At 37.3% G+C, this 26,023-nt stretch overlaps 1 protein-coding gene across 1 annotated transcript in view; it reads right to left on the reverse strand.

Annotated features, from left to right (window-relative positions):
* The window catches only part of ABCA13 (ATP binding cassette subfamily A member 13), a 198,826-nt gene that overhangs the window by 15,046 nt on the left and 157,757 nt on the right, over positions 1-26,023 (reverse strand). The window contains exons 55-57 of the mRNA XM_042797875.1: positions 15,983-16,133; positions 6,836-6,970; positions 2,520-2,623 (exon numbers count right to left, since the gene is read on the reverse strand). Coding sequence (XP_042653809.1) covers positions 2,520-2,623; positions 6,836-6,970; positions 15,983-16,133 — 390 coding nt within the window. The remainder of the gene's footprint in view (positions 1-2,519; positions 2,624-6,835; positions 6,971-15,982; positions 16,134-26,023) is intronic.

Genomic DNA, 26,023 nt, shown 5'->3' on the forward strand with positions numbered 1-26,023 from the left:
GACAGCTGCAAAAATGGGTACACAAAACCTTTGACTTTAAAGGCAACAGTCCAAACTGTAACCTTAGTCAGTACATACCAAAAGTTATTACCACATGACAACTAGAAGAGAGCCCTAAAACGGAATTTATGTTTTTACGTCAGAACTAATTGGACAATTCTGGCCACAATACAAAGGTTTTATTACCACAGGCAAACACCTGATAAATAGTGTCAGAAATGTCACTGAATGTGAGAGCCATGAGCTCTGTTATTCCCTGTAATATCTGTTTGTGCTTATTCTGAATTAAAGGATAGAAATAGAAAAATGAAGTAAGTTTGTTCAGCTTGCCTCTTGCATGGTACTTGCACTTAAAAAGTAGTTATGCTTAGTCTGACTGCAGGATAGAAGAAGATGCAAAACACTACAATACAAACAGAATTTAAGACATGGAGGCACAGCTGAATAGAAAAGCAGGATCCTGTTAGATGTGATTTCTTCAGATGATAAATAATAACTTTGATTTGTAAAGCTTAGGGCAGATGGGCTGCCATTCTATATATTGTAACAGAATTGTGTAAACAGTTCTTCCAAAACATCACTTTAGACATAGGACATCAGTCAGGACATATCTATAATCTCAAAGAGGAGTCAAAGTTATTTGATGTTCCTGCAATTCACTGCATGCACTCCCCAGCCGTTCTGAGATAGATAAACAAGAGTTGTCTTGTGTGCCTCAGCCATGTGCCAATCCAAATGAAAGTGCTCTTACTGAATAACCATGGCAATTAAGTATCCTCCTAGGAACAATTTCCTTAAAATATGACAGGGATATGGTGAGAACTGCCAAATCACTATATTTGAGAGAACAGGGGAGAGGGCTTGCTAGCACATCTTCCCACAAATCAGAAAGTTAGCTGAGTCTTTGTGGCGTGCAGTAACTCCTAATGCTCCTCTTGGCATAACACTCCCCAGTTGTAGCAAAATACATAAATTTAGGCCTGTATGGACAGTTAACACAATCCCACTCCTCCAACCTTCCAAACAAAAGTTAAGCATTGTGTCTCTGAAAATTGAGTAAATAGACTTCAAAAACTAATTTTTACATAGAAAACCATCTCTATACCTTATGCAGTTATTTGCTGATATGCATGAAGATTCACTTCAGAAGAAAGTAGCCTTTGGAAGAATCTCAAATCTCCAATGGCCATCAGCAAATAATATAAACAACATAAAATAATTTCTATTTCCTCTAACCTGGCACAACAATGTCTTAGTAATTAGAAATTAAATATGTACACTATAATTGTACTTATATCTGCTTTGTCGTTAATTTGTAGATCTAAATGAGTAATTTGTAAGAATTTTATAGATTTTGTTTGTGTGTGTGTTTGCAGCATATTAGTAATGAAAGCACAGATCTGTTTAGCTGGTGTTTGACAATTAAGGGTTCTTAATCTGGACTGAAAAGTCAAAGCACACTGTTTCCTGGAAATCACTCAACTTAATTCACAATGCATAACTTGTGTTCCCTAAAAGAGTGAGATGATAAGCACTTGGCGATCAAATACAGGTATGTTATTTTTGAGATTCACCTTCCATAAATAGAATACTAAAAAGTTTTGAGAGCATTTTTCCATCAATAATGTAGCACACACATGTACAGAGACAAGAAATACATCTTGATAACATCTGAAAAAAATTTAATATCTTGAAAATACTGAGGGAAGTTTTGCTGCATTCTTTTATTGATTCATCTATGCTTCAAATCTCATTTGGCCAAAATGTTATACTGCTGTTTTGATTAATGAGTTCTGTCTTCTCTGGGCATATTTTCATGATCTCTCCCTCATTTAAAGCCATTTAATATATAATTACACGTACTATACTAAATTCCCTAAGGGAACATTTAATTTATTCCTTTTTACTATACATGTTACAAAACAGTATTGATATTTCTTCCATTAAACTGACATACAAATGACCATATCAAAGAGTTGACAAGATATTTAATGTAAATAGATGCTTCTAAGAGGATGGTGTCACTCCTACCATTTCCAGTAGTGCATACAGAGAGCAGCTGAGGCATCTGTCTTTAGGATACCATACCATACTCTTTTCGTATACTGATGCAAAACAGAATCCTTAATAAAATCAGAAGAGGGTTTTTCACTCCCACCTCGCTTTGTAAGAATTTTAAAGTGGGCAAAAGGATAACCTGGTGTTCCAAGCAAGAAGAGACACTGCAGCTCTGAATAGAAAGAGCATAGAAAAGGAAGACTCTGTTGCAACATTTTTCCTGTGCCAGCAGTCCCCTTGAGCCACATTCAAATTCTTGAAAATTAAATATAGAAAATATTTAGGATTTATGCAAGTTCAATTTTCACAAGCAGGAAGGGATTGACATAAAATACCAAGACATGTTCTGTGTTTTACACCAGGATGAGTGTGCCTTCAGAATATGCATTTCTGCTCTCACTTGACAGCAGGTCAGAAGAGAGAACAGGAATATGCTGGCTGATGGGATAAGGGGGTCTTACCTGTGGGATGTCAACACGGCTGCACAGCCATCCTGAACTTCCTTCAGGATGGTTTTCCAAAGGTAGCGTTTAGAGCAAGGATCCATCCCAGAACTGGGCTCATCCTTCAGGAAAAATGCAAATGACAATACAGCAGCATGACAAAAGCATACCACAGCTCCAGTCCAACATGAAGAATTAACAAAACTCAAAATAAAATCATGTATTTTTCTCTAAAAAAGCTAAATTTTTAGGAAGTCACATCAAAGACACTCTAATCAGTTTTTTGCTTTAATGCATATAGTTTCATTTATAAATTCATTGAAGGCACTTTTTATTCAATAAATTAATAATATGTTTATATAATATATAATAATATAATAAAAATAATCATATTTATATATATGTGTGTTTATTTATACATATACACATTACTTCTTTTATTAGGAGAGACTTGGAGGTGTTTTTCCTCACTTTCTGGGAAGGTTTGGTGACTGTTCCTCTTCTACATACACATCTGCCATGAGCACAAAGTGGAGAAGTCCTGTAACTGCCAGCTGCCTGCACTGCCCATCCCATAGCCAGATGTGGGTAGTATGTTTGGATTCTACATCCTCCACCAGTTACTCCAAGAGTTCCTTTGAGAGCAACAATCACCAAGGGTGGAGAGAATCCAGAGGATTAAAAAACAGTCAGTGCTGCCCAAGGCAAACTGTCTAGCAAACCCATTTCTGACTCAGATTGCTTTAACAGTAAAAGAGGTGCAGCTACAAAAACTACATTTCCCTTTCCTATCTAATCCCGCTGTCTTCACTAAATCAAATTAAGGATTTAAAAAGACAGGTACTGGGAGAAGGAAGAACCGCCCACTGTAGGAGAAGATCATGTCTGAGACCATCTAAGGAACCTGAAGGTACACAGGTCCATGGGACCTGATGAGACGCATCAGGGAGTTCCTGAGGGAACCAGCGGATGAAGTGGCTAAGTCACTCTCCATCCTGTTTGAGAAGCTGTGGCAGTCTGGTAAAGTTTCCACTGACTGAAAAAGGGAGAAACGTAACTCTAATTTTTAAAAAGGGAAAAAAGGAAGACCCGGGAAACTGCAGGCCAGTCAGTCTCACCTCTGTGCCCAGCAAGATCATGGAACGGATCCTCCTGGAAACTATGCTAGGGCACATGGAAATAAGGAAGTGATTGGCGACAGCCAACATGGCTTTACTAAGGGCAAATCATGCCTGACAAATTTGATGGCCTTCTATGACATGGTTACAGCATTGGTGGATAAGGGAAGAGCAACTGACATCATCTAGCTGGACTTGTGCAAAACACTTGATACTGTCTCACACATCACTCTTCTCTCTCAATTGGAGAGACATAGATTTGAAAGATGGATATGGACCCCTCAGTCGGTAAGGAATTGGCTGTATGGTAGCCCTCAAAGAGTTGTGGTCAACAGCTCGATGTCTGAGTGGGAAGCAGTGATGAGTGACATTCCTCAGGGCTCAGAATTGGAACCAGTGTTTTTTAACATCTTTGTTGGTAGCATGGTATTGCATGCAACCTCAGCAAGTTCACCAACAAAACCAAGCTGTGCGGTGCAGTCAACACGCTGGAGGAAGGGATGCCGTCCAAAGGGACCTTGGCAGGCTTGAGAGGTGGGCCTGGGCAAATCTCATGAAATTCAACAAGGCCAAGTGCAAAGTCCTGAACATGAGTCAGGTCAATTCCAAGCACAAATACAGACTGGGGATGAGTGGGTTGAGAGCAGCCCTGCAGAGAAGGACTTGGGGGGTATTAGTGAGTGGAAAACTGACTGAGCCAGCAATGTGTGCTTGCAGCCCAGAAAGCCAACCGTGTCCTGAGCTGCATCAAGTGTGGTCGAGGGAGGGGATCCTCCCCCTCTACTCTGCTCCTGTGAGACCCTACCTGGAGTGCTGTGTCCAGCTGTGGGGCCCCCAACACAAGGACAGGGACCTGCTTGAGCAGGTCCAGAGGAGGCCATGAGGGTGTCTGGAGCACCTCCTCTGTGAGGCCAGGCTGGGAGAGTTGGGGTTGTTCAGCCTGGAGAAGAGAAGGCTCCGGGGAGACCTTATAGTGAGTGTGGAGTGACTTTTTATCGGGAAGTATAGTGATAGGACAAGGGTTAATGGATTTAAACTGAAATAGGGTAGATTTAGATTAGATCTAAGGAAGAAATTTTTTCCTGTGAGAAAGGTGAAACACTGGAAGAGGTTGCTCAGAGAAGCTGTGGCTGCCCCCTCCCTGGAATTGTTCAAGGCCAGGTTAGGTGGGGCTGGGAGCAACCTGATCTAGTGGAAGGTGTCCCTGCCCGTGGCGGGGGGGTTAGAACTAGATGATCTTTAAGGTCCCTTCCAACAAAACTGTTCTATGATTCTATGAAATTTTGACTTCATTTATTTGTGAAAGCAGAAGAAATTATATCTGACTGTCAAAAGTCATTCTCTGTCACTACAAAACTAGGGAGAAGGAAACTCTTCCAGTTGCTTTTTATACTATGGAATTTCATGAGTGGTGTCATCAACTATTAGGGTGGTATGGCTTTGGCCAGGGTATTTGCAGCAAGGAATCCCAGCTAAAACCTGGAAGGAAAGTTCTCAAGAAACAAAGCAAACAAAACATTCAGCCTGTTGCTGATTTTGGTTCTTAGCTACCAATGGCAGAGGTGAAAAATAATTCAGTTCAGTCTCTTATTATCTGTGGATAACTAATAAAAAACATAAAAAACAGTAAAAATAAAGCAACCCACACTATTACTTAAATTAATAGCTATGAACCTGGAATCAAGCTAGAAGAATATTCAGTGGTTTACATTGGTGCCACTGCTCTCAGACAAAAAAAAAAAAAAACAAAAAAAAAAAAAAAAACCAACCAAACCACAAAAAAAAAAACCCAACACTTTTAAAATACTGAATAAGTCCTTTAAAATCTGCTAGCTTTCTAAAGCCATGCAAATGTTTTAAAGCATTTGACATGTTTAGATATTTTGGTTTCCTCTTGTCATTACATATGCAATAGTCTGTGCCCTGCAGCATGAAGTAGGTTGAAATGGATATTTGCAGTAGCATGCTGTCATAAAGACATTAAAAAACAGTTGGAGCATTTTCTAAGATCAGGAAAAAATACTGATTTAAGACTATCTCCTCCTTTTACTAACTGAACCAGGGTCAGTTTAAGCATAAAATGTAAATAAAATAATTCAGCTCAGATGTGAGGCAATGATAGGAAGTTAAAAACAGCAAAAAGTGTCTCCTCTTCTGAAACATGAACTCCATGAGAACACTAGTTTTATCTGGTCCTACTTAGCCTGGGATCTATTACTGTAAGCATTGGTTTCTACTCCCACCCCATCCACACCCCCACTCCCACTAACTCTGGGAAGCAGATTGTCTCCCTCTGACAGTTCTGAAAGGTTTATTCCACTATTGAGTTGGTTTAGCTCTTCCCAGGGAAGGTTTAAGAAAGGGATGTTCAGTAGTTCAGTCTTTTCTAGTGAAACAATAGACAGTGATAAGAAAGAACATGGTGTCATAACGATGCAGTTTCCAGAGCTTTGTAATTCCCTGATCTTCAATACAAAAAGCATTTTTTAAACTGGAAAGACTAGTTTCAGGTCTAAATGAGCAGCAGGATGCAAGCACCGAAACAATATATGAAAAATAATTATAATTAACATAATTCGGTAGTATTAGTTTGATTGTGTGATTTGTGAATCCAACAAAAATATAAGAACTAGCCAGATTTATGAAGCATGACATAGTAAAGAATATGAATATTCTAAAAAAGTTGGGTTACTAACACCAACTCGAAATTACTAATTAAAATAAGAATCTTCCTTCTTAAGGAAGCCACTAGAATTTATCACATACATATTTTTCTCCCATTGTATACAATGTAGAGAATACAGAATACAATAATATATTTCACATCAAATTATTTTTTTCTTCTTCTACATAAGGAAATCTTAAATAAAATACATATCTGTTTCGGCCATAGGATGTTACAATTGCATGTGCGTGTCTGTATGTGTATTTAGGACCCTTTTTTTTAATTTCCTGCTCACCCAACTACCCCAAGGAAAAAAAAAAAAAAAAAAAGAAAAAAGAAAGAAAGAAAAAGTAACTCTATTTTCTATTTTTGCAAGCACTGGAGAATAAAATAAGTGTTCATACAGCAGAACAACGAGGACAGTTGTACATCCATGTATCAATTACTCCCTGACTGATGAGGAAACTACCCGATTTTCTTTAGAGCAACACAGAAAACAACAAAATTAAATGTAACCCAGTTATTCTAGGCACAGTATTACTTTTACTCACCAGTAAAAGTATTTGGGGTTTACCAACTAAAGCCACAGCAGCAGAGAGCTTCCTCTTTGTGCCAGCACTGTATGTTCTCACCAGCTTGTCAGCATGGGCATTGAGGTGTAACCGGTGAACAAGGTCCTCTGCAACCTGTGGTTTAGAAATTTGAAGGCCAGCAAAGTTGAGCCGTTAGGTGTTGTTTGTACTTAGATTGAAAGAACACTCTGTTCATGCACATTAAGCAAATGTATGTGCCATTTCATTATTTGCCCCCATTTGCCTCATATTACTACTTTTGAATCTTAGACATATACAAAAAGCTGCTCTGGGACCCCTTAGTTCTCCACAAAGGATAAGGATTTTCTTATATAGAAAATTTGGCTTTGTCAGTGCTTGTAACAGTCATTTGTATTCATTTTGTGCCAATGGGTCAATGAGCTAAAATGTTCTTCATTTCACCTCATTCTCCAGTATTTATTTGATCACACATCTTAGTGACTGAAAATTCAGAAGACAAAATTCTACATCAACCACAAAAAGATGGAAATGGTAGAAAAGCAAGTCAGAGGTTGAGGATTTAGATTTTCTTAAAGAGAAAAGGCAATTTAGGGTTAAATTAATATACCTTCATAATAACTGAGAGGGATAAGCTGGCTCTAGCTGGTTTGGTTATAATCACTTAAGTATGTGTGATCTGAGTAATCTGGGCAGGCACATGAGCACAGCTGGAGACAATATTCATGCTGTCGTCTATGGCCTTTCTTCTTTACCTGCCAGAGACAGTCTTAATGTACAAGGCTCCCTCAAATACTGGTGTTAGAGAATTTTAAATGTAGCAAGAGCCTTGCTCCACCTATTATCAGCTATCACTGCTGGGCCATCCAGGGACATGTCATGCAAAAACATGAGGGACACAGCAGTGATTTTTCTACTCACCACTGGCAGATGCACCCTGCGAAGCAGCAGGTGTTTAGTGGCATGCTGCTGAGTGGCTCTATCATCAAGGGGTGATCAAATTTGTAACAAAGCCAGTATGTTTTCAACCTGGATGTACCACAGCTGGGAGATTCTTGTAACAAAAGTAATTGCATTGTGCTCTATTGCCTGAGATCAACTGCCAGAGGATCTCCAGCAGTATGGGGCATTCTTTTTGCTCCCTCTGTACTACATTCAACAAAAAGCAAGGAAGTACTGGAAGGATTAGTCAGATCAGATGGACAGTCTGCAATTAATTCAGAAAATCTGATAGAAAATACATCAAAAACCAATATTGTGAATTAATATTCACTATCCATTTCAAATAAACTGTCATATGCACAATAATATTTTTTATAAGACAGATTTATGTAAACTCCTTAGGAAATGATTAAGACCTTTCAGCAAGATTTTTCAGTGCTACGTATAAAAATAAGACACCTCTGAGAGCACGTCCTCTGTAAGCAGGAACAATGCTGCAGTGGCATGGATCTGCGGTATTTTAGTGTGGATCCCGATACTGGTATTAATAGTTGCTTGTGTTTGGTGTACCTTAATGTATATATTATTTATATCTATATATCTCCCGACAGCAATGCATGTTCTCACACAAAAGCTAATTCTCATAAATATTGCTCTGCCTATGTTAAATGCAGACAGTTTTTAAAAAAACCTTAATCAACAACCATTAAAACATCCAGGTAATTTTAAACTGAAACGTTCAAGTCTTCTGCTATTTCAGAATTAATTCACAGTGGTTTCCTTTTATTTAGACACTACTGCTGTATATCAGCAGAATTGCTGCAAATTCAAACATTCTGTGGGTTTAGGAATGGTCAAACATCTAAGCTATATTCCAAGACCTAATAGCTAAGCTTTTTTGTTTTGGTTTTGGGTTTTTTGGGGAGGGTTGTTTTTTTTTTCCTTCCAAGCATAGGTCTCATTATACATTGAAGCAGCCTGTAAAGTGAACACCTCTAAAGCATATCATAGACAGCTTATCCACTCTACTAAAGTGACTTGACTTTACTATCACTGGGAATGTATGCATGTTAGTGACAACAGGATTATTCTCCTACAAGTCCACCAACAATATACAGAGAAGCTCATAAAAAATTAAGACCAGAAAGTGAAAAGTTGCATGATCTCTTGTTTACACCAAAACTAACATATATTGCAAGCTACAACAGGCTTCAAGAGTTATTAAAAAATAAAAAAAAAAATAGGACGATGTATCACAGCTGAACTGTAATAAAAACTATCCTTTACCTAGACCAGAACCACTGTTTCTAAGACTGCTTTGAAGTGTTACCAAAATTCTTGGTCTAAGTCAGAAAAATGCCATTCTTTGAAAGAGACAATGAACACTGCAGAGGGAAGAATTTAGAAAGCCAAGGAACAGTGCTAGAAAGAGAAGAAAAAACCATTCAAGTCAGCTAAGTCTTATTGTAGTCTGTAGCTCCCAGGGAGACTCAATCGCGTATGAGGTATGAACATAATGCTCTTTTTAGGGAGCAACATTAAAAAAAAAATCGACTTTGCAAAATTTATGATTCTACACGCAAAATCCTCTCAACTATCTGGTATGTACTCAAGCATTCGGTTCATACTCATGACTGCTCCATCTCCTGTTTTGTACTAGGAGAGAAAACCTGGCAAATCCTGTGCTATGGGAATTTTGCAGGGCAAGGTTTACTTAAGGTAAATAGAGAGGGGTGGGAAACATTTTATAGTACCCACTTTGCTTCTGCTTTGAATGTGCTTCCAGGATAAACCTTGCAGATCATTGCAGTGCACACCACAATCTGGCTTGATATCTAGATACGTTTCTTTCATGCAAAATGTATCAAATTAGAACAGACGTGGAGCTGAATCTCGTCAGCAACATAAAGGCCGAAGGATTAGCCAGCTTTCCTACTGCTAATGATTTCCTGGCTGCACCTAAAAATCTCCCATTCCTGCTATTGTCCTCAACCTTTATATTTCAAAGGAACACTGCAGAACATGCTTCAGCAAATATAGGAATATAAAGCTCACTCTTCTTTCAACAGGTGACCCCAAATCTCTTTCTCTTTTCTTTAATGCATATCATAAGGTTTCCACTAATAACAATCTCAGCTTCATCAATATGACCTAAACAATAACAAAACAATCATTTGAATGAAATTAGAAATATTATGTATTCAGAATCTTGTGGAGGAGCCTGCACGTTTCCATTATAACTTCATTTATCTGTATAACCAGTGGTATCTTGTGGTTTGTATCATAGTATACTATAAAGTAAAAATGAAAAACCCTCTTAAACAACTTTAAATGAAATTCAGAATCAAATATGTGACAAATATTCAAACATATACACACAATTATGCAAGATATTTACAATTCTAATGGTTTTCTTCCTTTAGTGAGTGTGAGATATATACTGAAGCACCTTCTCTCCCTCCTTGTCGTATTCATCATGATGTTCTATTTCTGGTTTCAATTACTTTCAGCAGTGAAGGGTGAGGAGATACATCAATCTATTTAGCAATTTGGTAACATTGAGGCCAAATTAAAAGACACAGAGTTATATGCAAATATATACATTGTGAGTGTACTTGAATCATAAAGATGTGTCACACCTAGTCATTTCTATAAGGTATTTGAACTCTTTCCTTCCCTTCCGCCCCCAAATCCAGATTATAACAGACTTTACATCCATCAGCTAACAATTTCCATTTTCCAATATTCCTTAAAATTACTTATTTTTCCTTCATCAATTCTAACATCTTCAGCAAAAAATTATTTTCCTCATATTAATTTGGACTAGTTCCCCTAGCTTTGGGATAGACATTGGAATGAGCCCTTCAATCTGTAAAATCTAAACCAAATCCTCCAATATTTTGTGCATTTCCTAAGACTATATTAATTCCAGAAGAGGCAGTAAGGTAACTTGAATTTTTGCACACATGTTAATATTTGTGGGAGTAAAGGTTACAGTCGGCATGGTGTCCTCTATCCACCAGGGAACCGAGAGGCACATCCACCTCACTGAAAAGCAATAAGTGACACTAATCATGCAACCACTAATGCTAATGATTTTCCACTCTCTTTTGAAAATTACCATTAATATTCAAGTAAAAAATCAGGTGGTACTAAGAGTTTTCAGTTAGTATGTCTTCCAGAAAAACTTGGAGTTAGTGAAGACTCAGTCTGTTACAAAACTAGAAATGTGACAACGTGTCTATCCTGACTTGAAAGGCAGTATACATCCGTGTACTATTTTTACATAATTTCTGACAAAATAAATACAATGTATAATTTCTTTCTATTTTATTCTGAACAAACCATCATAAAGCAAACCTGATCTAATACTGAAAATGTGTATCATAGCTAATACAAATGACAATAAGCATAGGATGAATTCTAGAGTCATCTGAAAAATAATTATACACTTCCAAAATAGTCATTCAAAGTGTCAGGTTCCAAGTAAGTGAATGCAGTGTAGGTTGAACATCCTAAATAACAGTCATTCATCAATTCCACACCAAACAGTATTCACTCTGCTTCAGAGTAAACTCAGAATTGTCAGATTTCTTACATTAGGAAAGCATAAAATAGTTCTTTATCCCAGAATCTTGTAAAACTTCACACACTTATTTTACTTGGGGCCCAAAAATAAGCAAACATGCAAAGAATAAAGGAATGTACAAATTCCCCTTTCCAGCAGCTATAGAATATACCATGTAAGGAAATCAGTGAGATTCCAGAGTCAGTGCAAAAATCTTCCTGGAGAATTAACGTAAAGAGAAATCATACTGCTATTCCACAAAGTTGCCTCTGAAGGCCTGATGAAGCTTGTTTTGAGATTTGCAACACAGGTTTTAATGCTAATGAGAGATGTCATTTAGTGTTACTATTTTATATTTTTTTAACAAGTTGTATGCTGTTTCTAGGAACAAATTGAGATACCGAACCTTAATATATTAAAGAAATAAAAATAAGAATTAAAAATAATACGTTAAATTAGTATGTGTCTAAATAGCCTCAAAGCTCTGCTCTAACTTCTCCAGTTTTGCAGCAAAAAGAAACTTGCAGAGCAGATTTGCGAAGTAAAACTTCACATTACATGAAGCTTAACATTGATAGCAAATGACCCATTTTTCTCCTCCTTTCCCATTCAGTTAATTACTGTTTTGGAACATTAAGTGCACTCAACTTTATGTCAGGCACTTAACTCCTGCTGCAGATAAATCTGTCTAGCAGAGGATTTGATCCATGAAGTTAGTGTTTCAATAGATAACTTTAGCAGCAACATATCCTGCAAGTCACCTGCCGGCTTGCCAACTTATTAAAAAAAAATAAGTGATTGTATGCTTCTTTCGACATCAAAACCATGTACTCTCTAAAATGTATGTGTATGTGCATGTTCACATAAACACTCACTGGTAGACACTCAGAGGCAGGCTTGAAGCAATGTATTACAGGCAGGAGGGAATGAGAAAATAACAGCTTACATTTCCATACAGCTGCTATTCCAAAGCATTCCCAGTCCTTATTTTCTTTACAGGCAACTAAAATTCACACTTTCTCCAAACACCAGCCATTTCTGAGTTGAACACAGCAGCTGTTCAACACTTGACAGCAGCCTCACACAGTCAGAAGGGCCTGTTGACAAAAACATTTGTTTTCCTCTGAGATAGCTGCACTTCAGTTTTTGATGAAGGTAAACCAGAGTACCTAACTATTATTTGCAAGAGCCCTTTGATGCCTTGATCACAAGCATATGGCAACAAAGTCTGCTCTGCAATCTATGCATACAAAAAATTAAGACAACTGAAAGGAAGAACAGTCTCTCTATCACAAATGTTAAACTAAGGCACAGAAGGCTGCCTACAAGAATAGTCTAAGCCTATACCTAGATCCTCTAAGGTCTAGGGTGATCAGAAGATTAGCATTTATCTTCTCCCAGTGCACCACAGTAACATAACTCATCTCTAAATAACACAGAATTGATTTTGATCCACCTGAAGCAGGACCCATACATAAATTTCAAACAGTTTTGAGGACTGTCATTGCAGTAGCTGTCTACTAATTGCCCAGAGAATAGCTGGATCTGAACATGAAGTGGAAGCTCTTGGGTATGCCAATTATTCACAAATACTTCTGCATTTGGAATGGGTTTTATGAATGCCAGAATTTTTGGAGAGAACACTATTCTCACGTTATCTACAGAGAAAACATACGAAGCCAGGTTACCCTTGTGGCACCTCACCAAATACAGACAGCATTTGCTGCAGTGTTAATTTGCATATGCATATGCAGGGAGACATCCTGCAGGCACAGTATAGAAAGCTGCTGGTATCATCCTGCTCACTGTGATCTGGAAAACTTCCCAGGCAGCTGAGAAAAGCTCCATGCTGCATGGGACAGTTTACTTTTGAAATCCAGGTCCATAAGCACACCACAGATCTCTCTCCATTCTCTAGCTTCCACATAGCTCCTGATCCTGCTCCTCATCCTCCAAAACAGTTGCTGCTGGGAGGTGAAATTACCTGAAGGAGTCACAAATCAAGCAGTAACATCACGATTCATGTGTACACACACACACAGACACTATCTCCCCTACTACCTCCTGTTTACAGGGCTTGCACAGGGTGTAAGATTAGAGCAGGAACAGCCCATTGTAATGCATGGATCAGTTCACACTTTTCAAAGCTACTGTCTCCATATGTCTGCAGATGAGATATTACCAAAAAGGTGTCTGCCAGTCCCACCTGAACAGCTTTTCCTCACACCTGTGAGTACTAAAATAAAACAATAGCTAAGAGTCTGTGACTCCAGGAGTCAGAAAGGTAGCACATTGCTAAAAGCCCTACTCAGCTCTCACTCAGAAATCCTTCTTGTCAAATTCAAGTCAGTTATAAAAGTAACTCTTGCAATAAGGCTGAGGCAATTATTTTAACTGTGGGGAAGTCCTACTTAGCCTACATCATAGGCTCATTCCTACTCCATTTCTTTCTCAGAGGATCACCACCCACAAGGATTTATGTCCTTCGGCCTATTCACAAATGGGGAGTGTGCTTACTCTATACTCTGGAGTGAGCTTGCTGGCAGTAACACTGTATGTATATGACCCAAAGTATGTGAGTTAATTTTGAGTCCCATAAAATTTAATTAAAACTATGTACTCCTATCATTCAGGTGCTTCTGAAATTTCCATTCTTCTTAGGGTGCCTTAAAAACTGCTTCGTTTATAGTACATGTGCACCATTTGGACATATGCATAACAAGAATATATTGCCTTTTCTTATGAAGATAAGACAGAACAGCTTAAAAGCCATGTTTAGTGCATTTAAAGAGCACCACTGCATAATTAAACAATCAAACTCTGATTCCTGTATTAAATTACACTTAGGATCAAAAGCATTCAATGACATATGTAAGATGTATGGATATTTAACAGCATCCTTTTGTATGACTACAAAGCTCTAGAGGAGATGCTAGATTCTATTGCCACCTCCGTGTCTATTAAGTGCCACAATAATAGGTGCTAGTTATGATAGGCTTTTAGCCCAACCGTTTGAGAGGAGCTGTCAGTTCATGGAGAAAACAGGTAATTATAGTTGAGGGGTTTAGTGCAATAACAATTATCCCTTAATATATTCCCTTTAGATCAAGCAAAACATATTTAAGTTTTCAGTGCTCTGCTAGTATTCAGAAGGAAAAGCTACCACCAGTGAGTTATGAAGAGCAAACTAAATAAAAAGACTGCATGATGATTTCTAAGTAGCCTGCAAGAAAAGTCTTGTTAAGATAATCAGTTAAAAGTCCAGCCAGGGAGGATTCTACCCAGCAGAAGAGGCAGACTTGTAAGAATCTTTTATTTTCCCCAGTCTCTCATCCAGAAATACCCAAATTATTAGCCTAAGACAGGAAAAGTTCAAAATATTGCCTGTCTTGATGCTAATATTGGGGCACAATGATATTTATTTCTGAATGCTCAAGGTCTCATGGCAGGAATCACACCTTTTCCTGGAATAATACCTAGCTGCTGGGGGAAACAAGCTGTGAAGAACCAGGAGGAGTCCCTCTCACATACAGACAAGGAACTGACTGTAAACTACTTAGCAGACCCTGAGGCAATAGCCAGGAAAATACTGGGTGAGTAGAAAAAAAGATATTTCAGTTACATGCAGTTTTGCTTCTAGAAAAAATGAAAAAGAAGACAATAGGCAGCATTCTGGAGGTTACAAGGACAATCCTAGAGCCATAGCAACTAAATGGAACCAATCTACACAGCAGGAATAACAGACATCCATTTCATAGCACATTCAAATTTTCTCATGTTAATAAAGATGCATTTAAGCACAAGAGATTGAGCTGCTTGAATCCAGGTCAGATCGCAAACTTCCATCTGAAGAGTCAGAAAAAAACCCCACATTCTATACTTTATCAATTTGGTAATTAGATTATTGCCTGACTGCCTCATTATAGAAAAAGAACACTGTTTGCTGGTCAGCACCAGCTACTTCTGTATCTGTAAATTCAAAACCTCTGTGGCATTCCCAGATATTGTCACCATCAATGCTAGTGAGCTTTTAAGGCATTTTCTGACACAGATTTGGCCACCTCTCCCTGGACAACCCCAGACCTGGTATGGCAGCTGGAATATTTTAGGGACTACTCCCAGCGGGCTGTTTAAATGCAGCCACCATCTTGTGAAGTTTAAGACATTTAATAGCAGAGTGCTGGCGGCTGCCATCTCAGCACTCAGATGTTTAGTTTATTTATATAATCATTCAACAATTTTTAATTCCTTCAGAGTTTAATCCCATCTCTGAAGAAAAGAGTTTTTCAGGGGTGCATGACTCCGAACACGTGGTGTCCCCTCCCAGTTCTCTAAGTGTGAGAATTAAGGTGTGAATCATTCATATATTTCCTTTCTTTAGAGTTTTTGTGCCTGAGATTTCATTTGCATTAGTGTTATTTTGCTCTCCTCAGTGATGTCATTGTGTTTTGAATTGGCATAAAACAGAAAAAATACATATTAATTAAACAAAGTAGTAGTAATGAAAAACCTTATTACTAAAGCTGTTAACATGAAATATCAGATATTATCTCATGTAAAAAAAGTACAATTGTTTTATAAACTCTACAGCCCAACCTTGCTTCAGCTCCCCCTGCAGATCTGTTCTGGACAGTTACCTTACAAATATCCTGTTTTGGAATTCCACGCAACGTGCAGTAATAATAAAGATGCTCCCAACCCGTTAAAAGTTCATCCAGGGCATCTTGTTGTGGACAATAGCCGATGAGAATGCCTTCAGAACTAGCAGACAGTATATCTATTTCAGACCTGTTTAAAGGAAAAGCAAAAGACTTGAACATTGTTTAAAAAAAAAACCCAGAGCCCTAGCTTTCATCCTTGGGATACAGAGTCTTCAAGACAAATACACTTCCCCTCAATTGCATAGAAAAATGAGTTTGAATCTCTTTATTATGATCACTTACCATCACACCAGCCACATAAAATGCATGCTTTTTGTCCCTTTCATATTAGTACTGCCACCCATGCATCACTGTTCTAACAGGGCGTGTGTCAAGGTGAAGATCAAGACAAGAGGAAGACAGATCTGTAAGAATTAATTCTTAACAGGTTTCCTTCCCTTACCTCTTTGGGAGACCCTGCTCTAAGGAGACATGTTTCAAAACCACACTGCGTGTATCACATTCAGTATTAAAGGGGCAGTGGTTGAGATAGAGGGAGGGAAATGTTGCTGTGCATTTTTTGTGTGTCTGTGCACACACGCATGCATGCATTCTCTAAAGAACAAGAATAAAACAAAACGCAAAATGTTAAAGCTAGTAGGTAAAAAACAATACAGGGAAAAAAATGTAAAATTATCCTGATTTAAGACACTTTGGCCATCACTTTGTAGCTGTACTGCATTTCTTGAAATTACATTAATTGCTAAGAAGCAAGCTTGATTGCAAGCATGTCTCATTACCCATAATGACACTAAATCTATCCTATTTATTCCAACATCTAATTCAACATTCAGTTATGTTGATTTACATGTACAGAAAATACCTGTCAAAATTAAGATACTAATAAAAAAATATAAACTTTGAAAGAAAAAAGTTTTTTAAAGGTTCTGAGAAACAGACTGGTTTTCCCCTTAGTAGTTTTCTACATTGCTGGTTAGGAGAACTAAATATATGATTAGTCATTTAGATCTAGAGTGAATGTATTAAATGCTGGATCTACAAATACCAACACTAGTGACAATATAATACGTATCCCCTGTTAACAAGATTCAGGAGTCTGGACAGTAAAAGAAAACATGAATTCTGGATTTTAGATAATGAACCGCAGCATCATAATATATTTTAATGTTATCAAAAGATAAATTATGATTATGATCAATTTTGCTGGGGACTAATTAGAATGGTCCTTTGCTCTTAATGGCAAAGATATAAAATTCTAGTATCTTTGTAGGTTTAGATGGTGCCAAGGAAGTTAACTGAAAGACTTATTAAAAAAGAAAAAGGGTGATAGGGGAAAGAGGATACTAGAAGTGTACTTCCTCATTAAATTATATCCACTTACAGGTTATTTTAAATGAAGTATATACAGAATTTTTACCAGTTCAAAACAAAATATTTTTTTAAGGCCATCTTTACCATAAAATATGTATTGATTAATGTTGATCTTTTTGCACAACCTATCAGAAGCAGTGGATTCCTTATTTAATGAACTCTAACAGTGAAACACTGTCTACAATGAAATGTTATCTAGATGCTGCTGAACAGAGATGTGTCTGAACCTTGTTTTACTGGGAAGATTCAGGAACATTAGCAAGGTTTCCTTTTGGTGCAGCTGCTGTCTTTGGAGAAACAAGAGTCTGGGCTTTTGGTAATATGCCAGGTTCAGTCACAAGAGAACAAATCACACTCAGGGGTAATTTCAGGGACATTTACTCAGCATGAACCCTGTAGCTAGACAGCAATATCTAGTCTGGAATGGGTTCATGTCATGAAGCACAAAAAATAAGTATGCAAGGCTGCAAAAAATAACAGACGTATTATGTTCTTTAGCTAGACCTATATTAGACAATAGTTACTCAGTTTGCATAAGGAAATAAAAACACATCAGTGTCCCCAGTGCTAATTGTAGAGATGTGATTTTAGTGTTGTGCTTCCTGTAAAGTACACAGCCTTAGATGAACAATATCTCACCAACTGATCTTTAGCTTTCATAAAGGAAGTATACAGTGAGAATAGATCATTTAATATTCTTACTCAGTTTGGACCTTATCTTGCAACTTTATCCATTAGTGCTGACATTGAACACTTAAAGAGTTCCCATTAATAAAGAGATTCTAATGTATTCACTAAAGAACTCATGGACCTAATTTTTTCCAATCTCTGTATCTGTCAAATGAGGAAACAATATGACCAGAAGAATAAAAGAAGTCATATGAAGATTCTGGTCTTTCATTGGACTTTTTTAGTAATGCCTATTCTTCCCTCAGCAATATAACCGAGTAGATTTGCAAATCAAAAAGTTGAAGATCATCCTTTAGTTTTGTTTAGCCAGGTCCTAAGTTTTTTCTGAATACTGAAAGAATAGATGAAAGAAAACCACAGCATAATATTTAATTATTGTACATATCTTACAACAGAAAACCGCCCTCATCTCTAGAAATTGATTTACCATGAAATTCAGTTAATCTCTCAGATTCCATTTTCATGGGTCTAAATTAAATTAATGTTTCAAATAGTGATGGCATGATACCAGAAAACCTTTTCACTAAATGATATACTGTAAATGCTTTTCCTTTTTTTTTTTTTTTTTTTAATTCCTATGCCATTCATTAAACTAATTATAATCCACTTATTCCTTAACAAATATCTTCAAACATAATGTTATCAGAATGAAACAAGAAATATTTGGTTTTAATATTTTCTAAAATATACATTAGCATGCAGTAAAATGCCTTTTTTCTTTTTTTTTCTGCAAGCTAGAGAAAAAGATGTTTGATTTCTGCCCTTTTATTATCAGCATGCTATCATTTCTTACTAGGCCATTCATATCATAAAATCATATAAAGGTTTGGGTTGGAAAGGACCTTAAAGATCATCTAGCTCCAACCCCCCTGCCCCGGGCAGGGCCTCCTTCCCCCAGCCCAGGGGGCTCCCAGCCCCGTCCAACCTGGCCTTGAACCCTTCCAGGAAGGGGGCAGCCACAGCTTCTCTGGGCACCCTGGGCCAGCGCCTCATCACCCTCACAGTGAAGAATTTCTTCCTTAGATCTAATCTAAATCTACCTTCTTTCAGTTTAAAACAGTTACCCTTCTTCCTATTACTACACCCCCTGATAAAGAGTCCCTCCCCACCTTTTCTGTAGGCCCCCTTTAAGTACTGGAAGGCCGCTATAAGGTCTCCCCAGAGCCTTCTCTTCTCCAGGATGAACAACCCCAACTCTCTCAGCCTGTCCTCTTAGGGGAGGTGCTCCAGACCCCTGATCATCTTCATGGCCTCCTCTGGACCTGCTCAAGCAGGTCCCTGTCCTTTTTATGTTGGGGGCCCCACACCTGGACACAGCACTCCAGGTAGGGTCTCACAAGAGCAGAGTAGAGGGGGGAGAATCCCCTTCCTTGACCTGCTGGCCACACTTCTCTTGATGCAGCTCAAGACATGGTTGGCTTTCTGGGCTGTGAGTGCACATTGCTGGCTCATAGGCAGTTTTCCAGTCACTAATACCCCCAAGATCTTCTCTGCAGGGCTGCTCTCAACCCACTCATCCTCAGCCTGTATTTGTGCTTGGCACTGACCTGACCCATGTGCAGGACTTTGCACTTGGCCTTGTTGAACTTCATGAGGTTTGGAGGACATACAGGAACTAAAAATCAGGTCATTTTATAAAGAAAGAACATAGAAATACAGATTCTAACCTCTCAGCCTTTTTGTCCATAGTACAGTAGACAAAATGAATTCCACTGTAATATCTAAAAACTATAGGCAGGAAAACAGACTTTTATACTCATATAGGACTTTCTGTATCTTTATAAAAACACTGAGTAATTGTTATATTTAAATTTTGTTAGTAATTTTGGTTACATTTCCTGATCAAGTTAAGACACAGAACTAACATGGAACTGGGTTTTCTCCTTCCTAGTGAAGACTCCATTTTCAGACTATGTTGTTATGCTCAGTCAATACTTTCACCTACTATTTAGTTTTTTCCTTATAAGTGGAACAGCTGCAACAGGTGAAACTAATAGAACATGTCCAGAAAACTTTATATGTTAAATAAAATTTTAGAGTTTTACCAAAAATTTAATTTTGCACTTTTGGAAAAAGTCAACAGGATGTATGTCATCCTCAAGAAAAATAGCACAGTCTAGCACTTGAGTTATGAAAGATATTGCATTCCATCCCTCTCCAAGTGCTTCAGTCTCCATTTATATGGTGAGAATTACGAAACTTTTGTGCTAACCATCCTGAAAAAATCCAGGACTCAAGGAGGCTTCCATAAGTTTGGAGTGCTCATCTTACAGAGTTTTATACTATTGATGAAAGAAACTTGACAGACTTGCAAGATACAGGGGCTAATAAACTAAAATCTGAGTGAACAAAATTTTGATTCAAAGTTTTTCCTTCACTGATCATTTTAAGGCCTTTTATATAAATCCATTTATTTCATGCTTTGAAAGAAACCCCTGAAATTTGATTCCAATCCTGAAGGCTACATTGGGGTGGCATGGGGCATGCCAGTCAGACAGCCTTTGCTGGCACCGAAAAGAAACCAAAACACTGGAACAAGTGAGAATGATCTTGGATAAAATCTGTTGTCTTCTCCTGCCTGAACTGGACCTGTAGTTTCCAGAAGACTATAGTGGTTACTGCAGTCTGGATTCAGTTCTTATTTGTTACAGTGGTTACCGGTAACATAGCTTATTGATAGCTGTCGGCTGACATTCAAAGGTCAGCTTCAAGTTTCCAGAGACAACTTAGTACCCTTGATATCAGCCTTACGGCTGTTTTTGGGAAAACTGTTTCACTATTGACTTTGCTGTGCACTTTGTTTCTGTTGTAGTTTAACCCCAGCCAGCAACTAAACACTACGCATCTGCTCACTCACTCCTCTCCCCTGCCAGTGGGATGGGGAGAATAATCAAAAAAAAAAAAAAAAAAAACCAACTTGCAGGTTGAGATAAGAACAGTTCAATAACTAAAATATAATAATAATAATAATGAAAATTAGGATAATGAAAATTAATATAACAAAAAGAGAGAGAAATAAAACCCGAGAAAAGACAAGTGATGCACAATGCAGTTGCTCACCACCACCTACTGACTGATGCCCGAGCAGTGATTCCCCTCTCCCGGACAACTACCCCCAGTTTATATACTGAGTGTGATGTCCTATGGTATGTCACATCCCTCTGGCTAGTTGGGGTCAGCTGTCCTGGCCAAGCTCCCTCCCAGCTTCTTGTTCATCTGCTCACTGGCAGAGCATGGGAAACTGAAAAATCCTTAACTTAGCATAAGCACTACTTAGGAACAAGTAAACCATATGTGTGTTATCAGCATTATTCTCACACTAAATCCAAAACACAGCACCATACCAGCTACTGGGAAGAAAATTAACTCTATTCCAGCTGAAAACAGGAGAGTTTCACTTTTGTTCGCTTTTACTGCAGTTTTTGAATGCAGTTAAAATAGAGGCAGTGATATATATGGCACTTACGATGGCTTCTGTAGAGAGATAAATTCTATTAATTAGTCAAAATTAAAGATAAATTTACAAATTGCAAAAGTAGTTAGATGTTCCATTCTATTCTTAACTGCACATTCAATTCAGTGCATAATGCTCATTAACATAAAAAATCAAAGTTAAAATATAATTAATGTAACTATAGCTTAGTCATAATTAAACTAATTATACCTAATATACAGTGTAACAACAGCTATCTCAACCATTATGTTGCCATAAATTTATTCTGCCTTTCAAGTAAAGTTATTTGAATTACATTTTTAATTATTTATCAAGCTGAATATCATAACTATCAAAAGAGTCCAAGTTCTAGCTGTAAAGAAATATTTTACTTTCTCCTCATTGGATAGCATTTATTCGGTCCTATGACTTTGTAATCCAACAGCTGAGATGACTGACAATTCAAATACGATAGGGAGTTGCTGCCATGGAGGATCTCTCTGTGCAGAAGGAAGATGGAAATTCATGAGAGGTAAATTAATTACAAGAGGAAGACTGCCAAATGCTTCAGCCCTCAGTGAGGCAACTTATGAGCAAGATGACACCTATTTCTACTTCTATGCACCCCACTACAAGTGAGACTTTGCTCTAAGTATGCATTTAAAGTTAACTCTATTCAGCAAACTACAACAGCAAAGACTGCAAAATAGAGAACACCAAAAAGGCAAACAAACTACTAGTCAGATTTATTATTTTACACTGATCTTGACATGACACTTAAAAGGATTCTGACAATTTCTCTTCCAAACTGTGTCTAGCCCTCCTCAGTTGATGGAGACTTTATGACAGAGTCACTGAATAAGGTTTAAACACAACTATAGAAAGACAAAGAAAACAAAGAATGGCCAAAGTACACTCAAAAAAAGGATAAAATTAAACAGAAGTGGGGCAGATGTAAAATATCTGTTGATATATCAGTCCAGCAGAGATCTAAAGACTTATGAAGACTCACATCCTTTGTTTTACTACTTTGTTAAGTGTCATCTTTTCTTAGAACATATTTAATACAGAACTTACTTCAAGCTTTTTAACAGAAAAAATAACTACAAAAATGTTTACAGTTTTCTACACTAGCTTTCATTTAGCCGGCTCACACACTGGTAGCAACCTAGTTATGGCAGTAGAGCTAAGCATAAGCTAATTTGAGTCTCTTTGTACTCTTAAAGAGGAAAAGCTGTGTTACAGAGAACACAGGAAAAAACTAAATGTCAAGCAGACCATGAAGTTAACCATTATACACATTTAAGCCTGACAACTCCTTTGTGTGGATTTTGTTCAAAAACCAGTCAATCTCCTAATGTCTTGTAGCACCATACTTTATAAACACAGGTAAGCAAATTTTTTTTAAATACTCTATTTTCTAGTAATTTTCCTTTTTGCCTTTAATATTTCTGCCCTTTATGAGAGGGACTGCTGATACTTCAGTATTGTTATTTTATTTCCACATCTTCCAAAGTAACTGTTGCAATGCTGCTTCTTCCTCTGGCACTCTTTAATATTAGGGTTGTAAACATCCCTAATATGCAGACACACTCTTTATGTGTTAATTATTTTTATGTTTCATTTGGACAGATATGTCACCGATAATAGCAATGTTAATGAGGTACACAAAACAAAAAAAGGTAATAGCAAAATGCCATTCACAGGGGATATTCTCTTCACAAGATTGGCTGTGGTTGGTGATAAATTCCAATTATTTCTCTTACTGGACTATCTTTATCACATCACGGTTACAACCAGAATGGGTTTGTAAAAGTTAGAAGTTGCCTAAAAACATTTTCTGCAGAAGAATATGAAAATAAAAAAGTAGCACATTTTTGTTAGACTGTTCAGTGTACATACTAGACGTGCATTTTCCATGTAAATGGTAAGATAAAAAGTTTAGGCAGAAAATGCATTTAAAATATCTATTTCATTTGTACTGTATCTAAAAAGAGAAAAGCTTAATAAAAACAGATCAGAAGCCTTCCCTTCCCCAAAAGAATATCCCCTTGAAGAATGCCATGAAACCCTGATTTGCAGAAGAGATTAAATTGGCTCTAGTACTTAATAAACATTCCTGCTTAATAACACCCCATCTTATGAATCTGAGCGATATTGAACTGTTGCACCTAGCTTTTATGCATTTTACTAAGCTTTTGTTATGAAAAGAGACACGGTTTTATTCAAGATTCTCAGAAATAAGCTCCTTTTTTTTTTTTTTTTTTTTTTTCAGTATTGAACATTCAACAAACAACCAACCTAGAGGCCAACAAATCTTTTAGAAGTACTTGAAGGTGACGTGAATCTGCTCTTCTGCCCTGCTAAAAAGGTAGCTGTCACTCAGAAATACATTTTTGTTATTTTCTTCAAAAATTTTGGAGGTTCCTGAATACAACTTCATTATCAACGTGTGAGGTCCTTTCTATATAACCCCACAAACCTCCAAGATGTTTTAGGTTGAATTTCCCAAAATTCTCCTTTGCAATTCAACACGCACTTCTGAAAAAACTCATATATTTTTAGTCCCCTGTGTTGTGCAAAGTTGCAAAAGCTGTCCTGTAAAATTCAAGGCTGTTTTCAGTGCACTTGCCTCAAAGATATGCTTCTGAATTAATTTTTAATTCAGTGAAACAATTACAATAGCAGTCAGGAAAATGTACATACAGTTTTGTTTGGGGTTTTTTGTTTCTTTGTTTGTAAAAAAAAAACAAAAACTTTCAAGCAGTTATTCAAGGAAACAGGAGCTGTTATGAATTAAGGATTTTCTGCATGGAGTTACATTAGTTAGGTTCTCCAACATTTATAATAAACATTTTGCATACTCATTTCATTATTTGATTATGAAGAATGTATCATGAAGGATCCATCAGATTATAGTATCCTGTCCTTTCAGGGTCATAGAGGACAAAAGTTGTGTTTTTTCCAGTCAAATCCAATAGAGATGAAATCTACATCTAAGCTGCTGCCCCAATTACTCATCAGGAATCACTATCAGAGGTAATCTCTCTATGGAAGCTGCTTCATGACACAGGTTTTAAACAAAGAAGTCTAGGTCTGCTGACCAGAAAATGGTCTGCAGCTGTGACCAGCAACTGCTTTCTTCAGCTGACTCTCCTCTCTTCCTCTGTGCCTGGCATGCCGGGCTTTGGAGCACACTACTGGAGTAAGAAAAGGATAAGACTTCTTAACATCATATCTTCCTCCCTTCCTCCATTTATCTCAGGTGTAAAAACAAATCAATCCACCTAAAAGTCCCTGGGATGAGTAACTTTAGTCATTCATCAACTGCTGAGGAAGGGTTCTCCAGGCATGTTGTGGTTATAATCTTACCTATGGAAGAGTCAACGAATTTGCCACCTAGTGATTTTCAGTAGTACGACAACACAATGCACTGTGAGCTGCTTAACAGCAGTCACCGAAGTATGAAGCAAGGAACAAAGTTAGGAATGACATAAATCACATCTCCCAGCCTCGAAGTTGCTTCTCTCCCCAAGTTTAACTACTGTGTAACTGCAACTCTTGCTTGATGTTGCATTTTCAAGTTAGTAACAAGTTTTGAAAGCTTGGGCATATGGGTTTTACACTCACTTCAGCCACTTCAAACACATAAAAACCCATAACCTGGATTGACACCACCATATTACAGGGTAATAATGTTGTCAAAGGTATTTTGGGCACTTAAATGCAAATGTCTAAGGTTTCCTCTCAGGGTCCCCTAAATGTGTCAAATTTCATTATCTATATTTCAGTATATGGTAAATAACGTTGCATCTTAAATTAAGCTTTCATGTTAGATTTATAAAACAGAGTGAGGATAATGAAAGTAGCACACACGATGTGCAGGGAGAGTGTTCAACATATTGTTAAATGCCAATAGCATACTAAAGCTGACCTCAGAAGAATTTCTATCTGTTTAGCCACAGATACATGACAACAGCTCTACTAAAAGGAATACAGGCATTGTTAAATGGTTTTGTGAATTTTTTTTTATCTTTAGGATTTCTGATAAAATAAGTCAGGTAGTCAATAAACATAATGTAAGTGTCAATACACATGATGATGAAATATATTCTTATAACTTGATATTTGCTTTCAAGTGGATATTAAAATGTTGGAATTGTCACACCACATCAAATCTTTTGCCCAAATATAGATCTGATACCATATTGTACAGGGAAAGACATATGTAATCCATGAAAGCACAGGTGGGACCAAAGGCAAGTCCCATTAAAATCTGCAGAAAAATACCCCTCAAAATCTAAACAAAACCTGGGACCTTAAATACTGCCTTGAGGACAATATCTTATCAAAAATTATTACAGATAATTTTATTTCTGTAAATCTCAGATCCTCTTCAGACTCATGCTAAACTTCTGATCTCCATCATATCCTGGTACAAAGCATTCCACCATTTCCAAAGAATACCAAATGTTATCTTTTCCTTAATTTTAAATCACTTCAGTTATTGTTGTTGTTGCTTA

This window comes from Tyto alba, unplaced genomic scaffold, assembly GCF_018691265.1.
Source record: "Tyto alba isolate M040663 unplaced genomic scaffold, T.alba_DEE_v4.0 Super-Scaffold_27, whole genome shotgun sequence".
Classification (NCBI taxonomy): domain Eukaryota; kingdom Metazoa; phylum Chordata; class Aves; order Strigiformes; family Tytonidae; genus Tyto; species Tyto alba.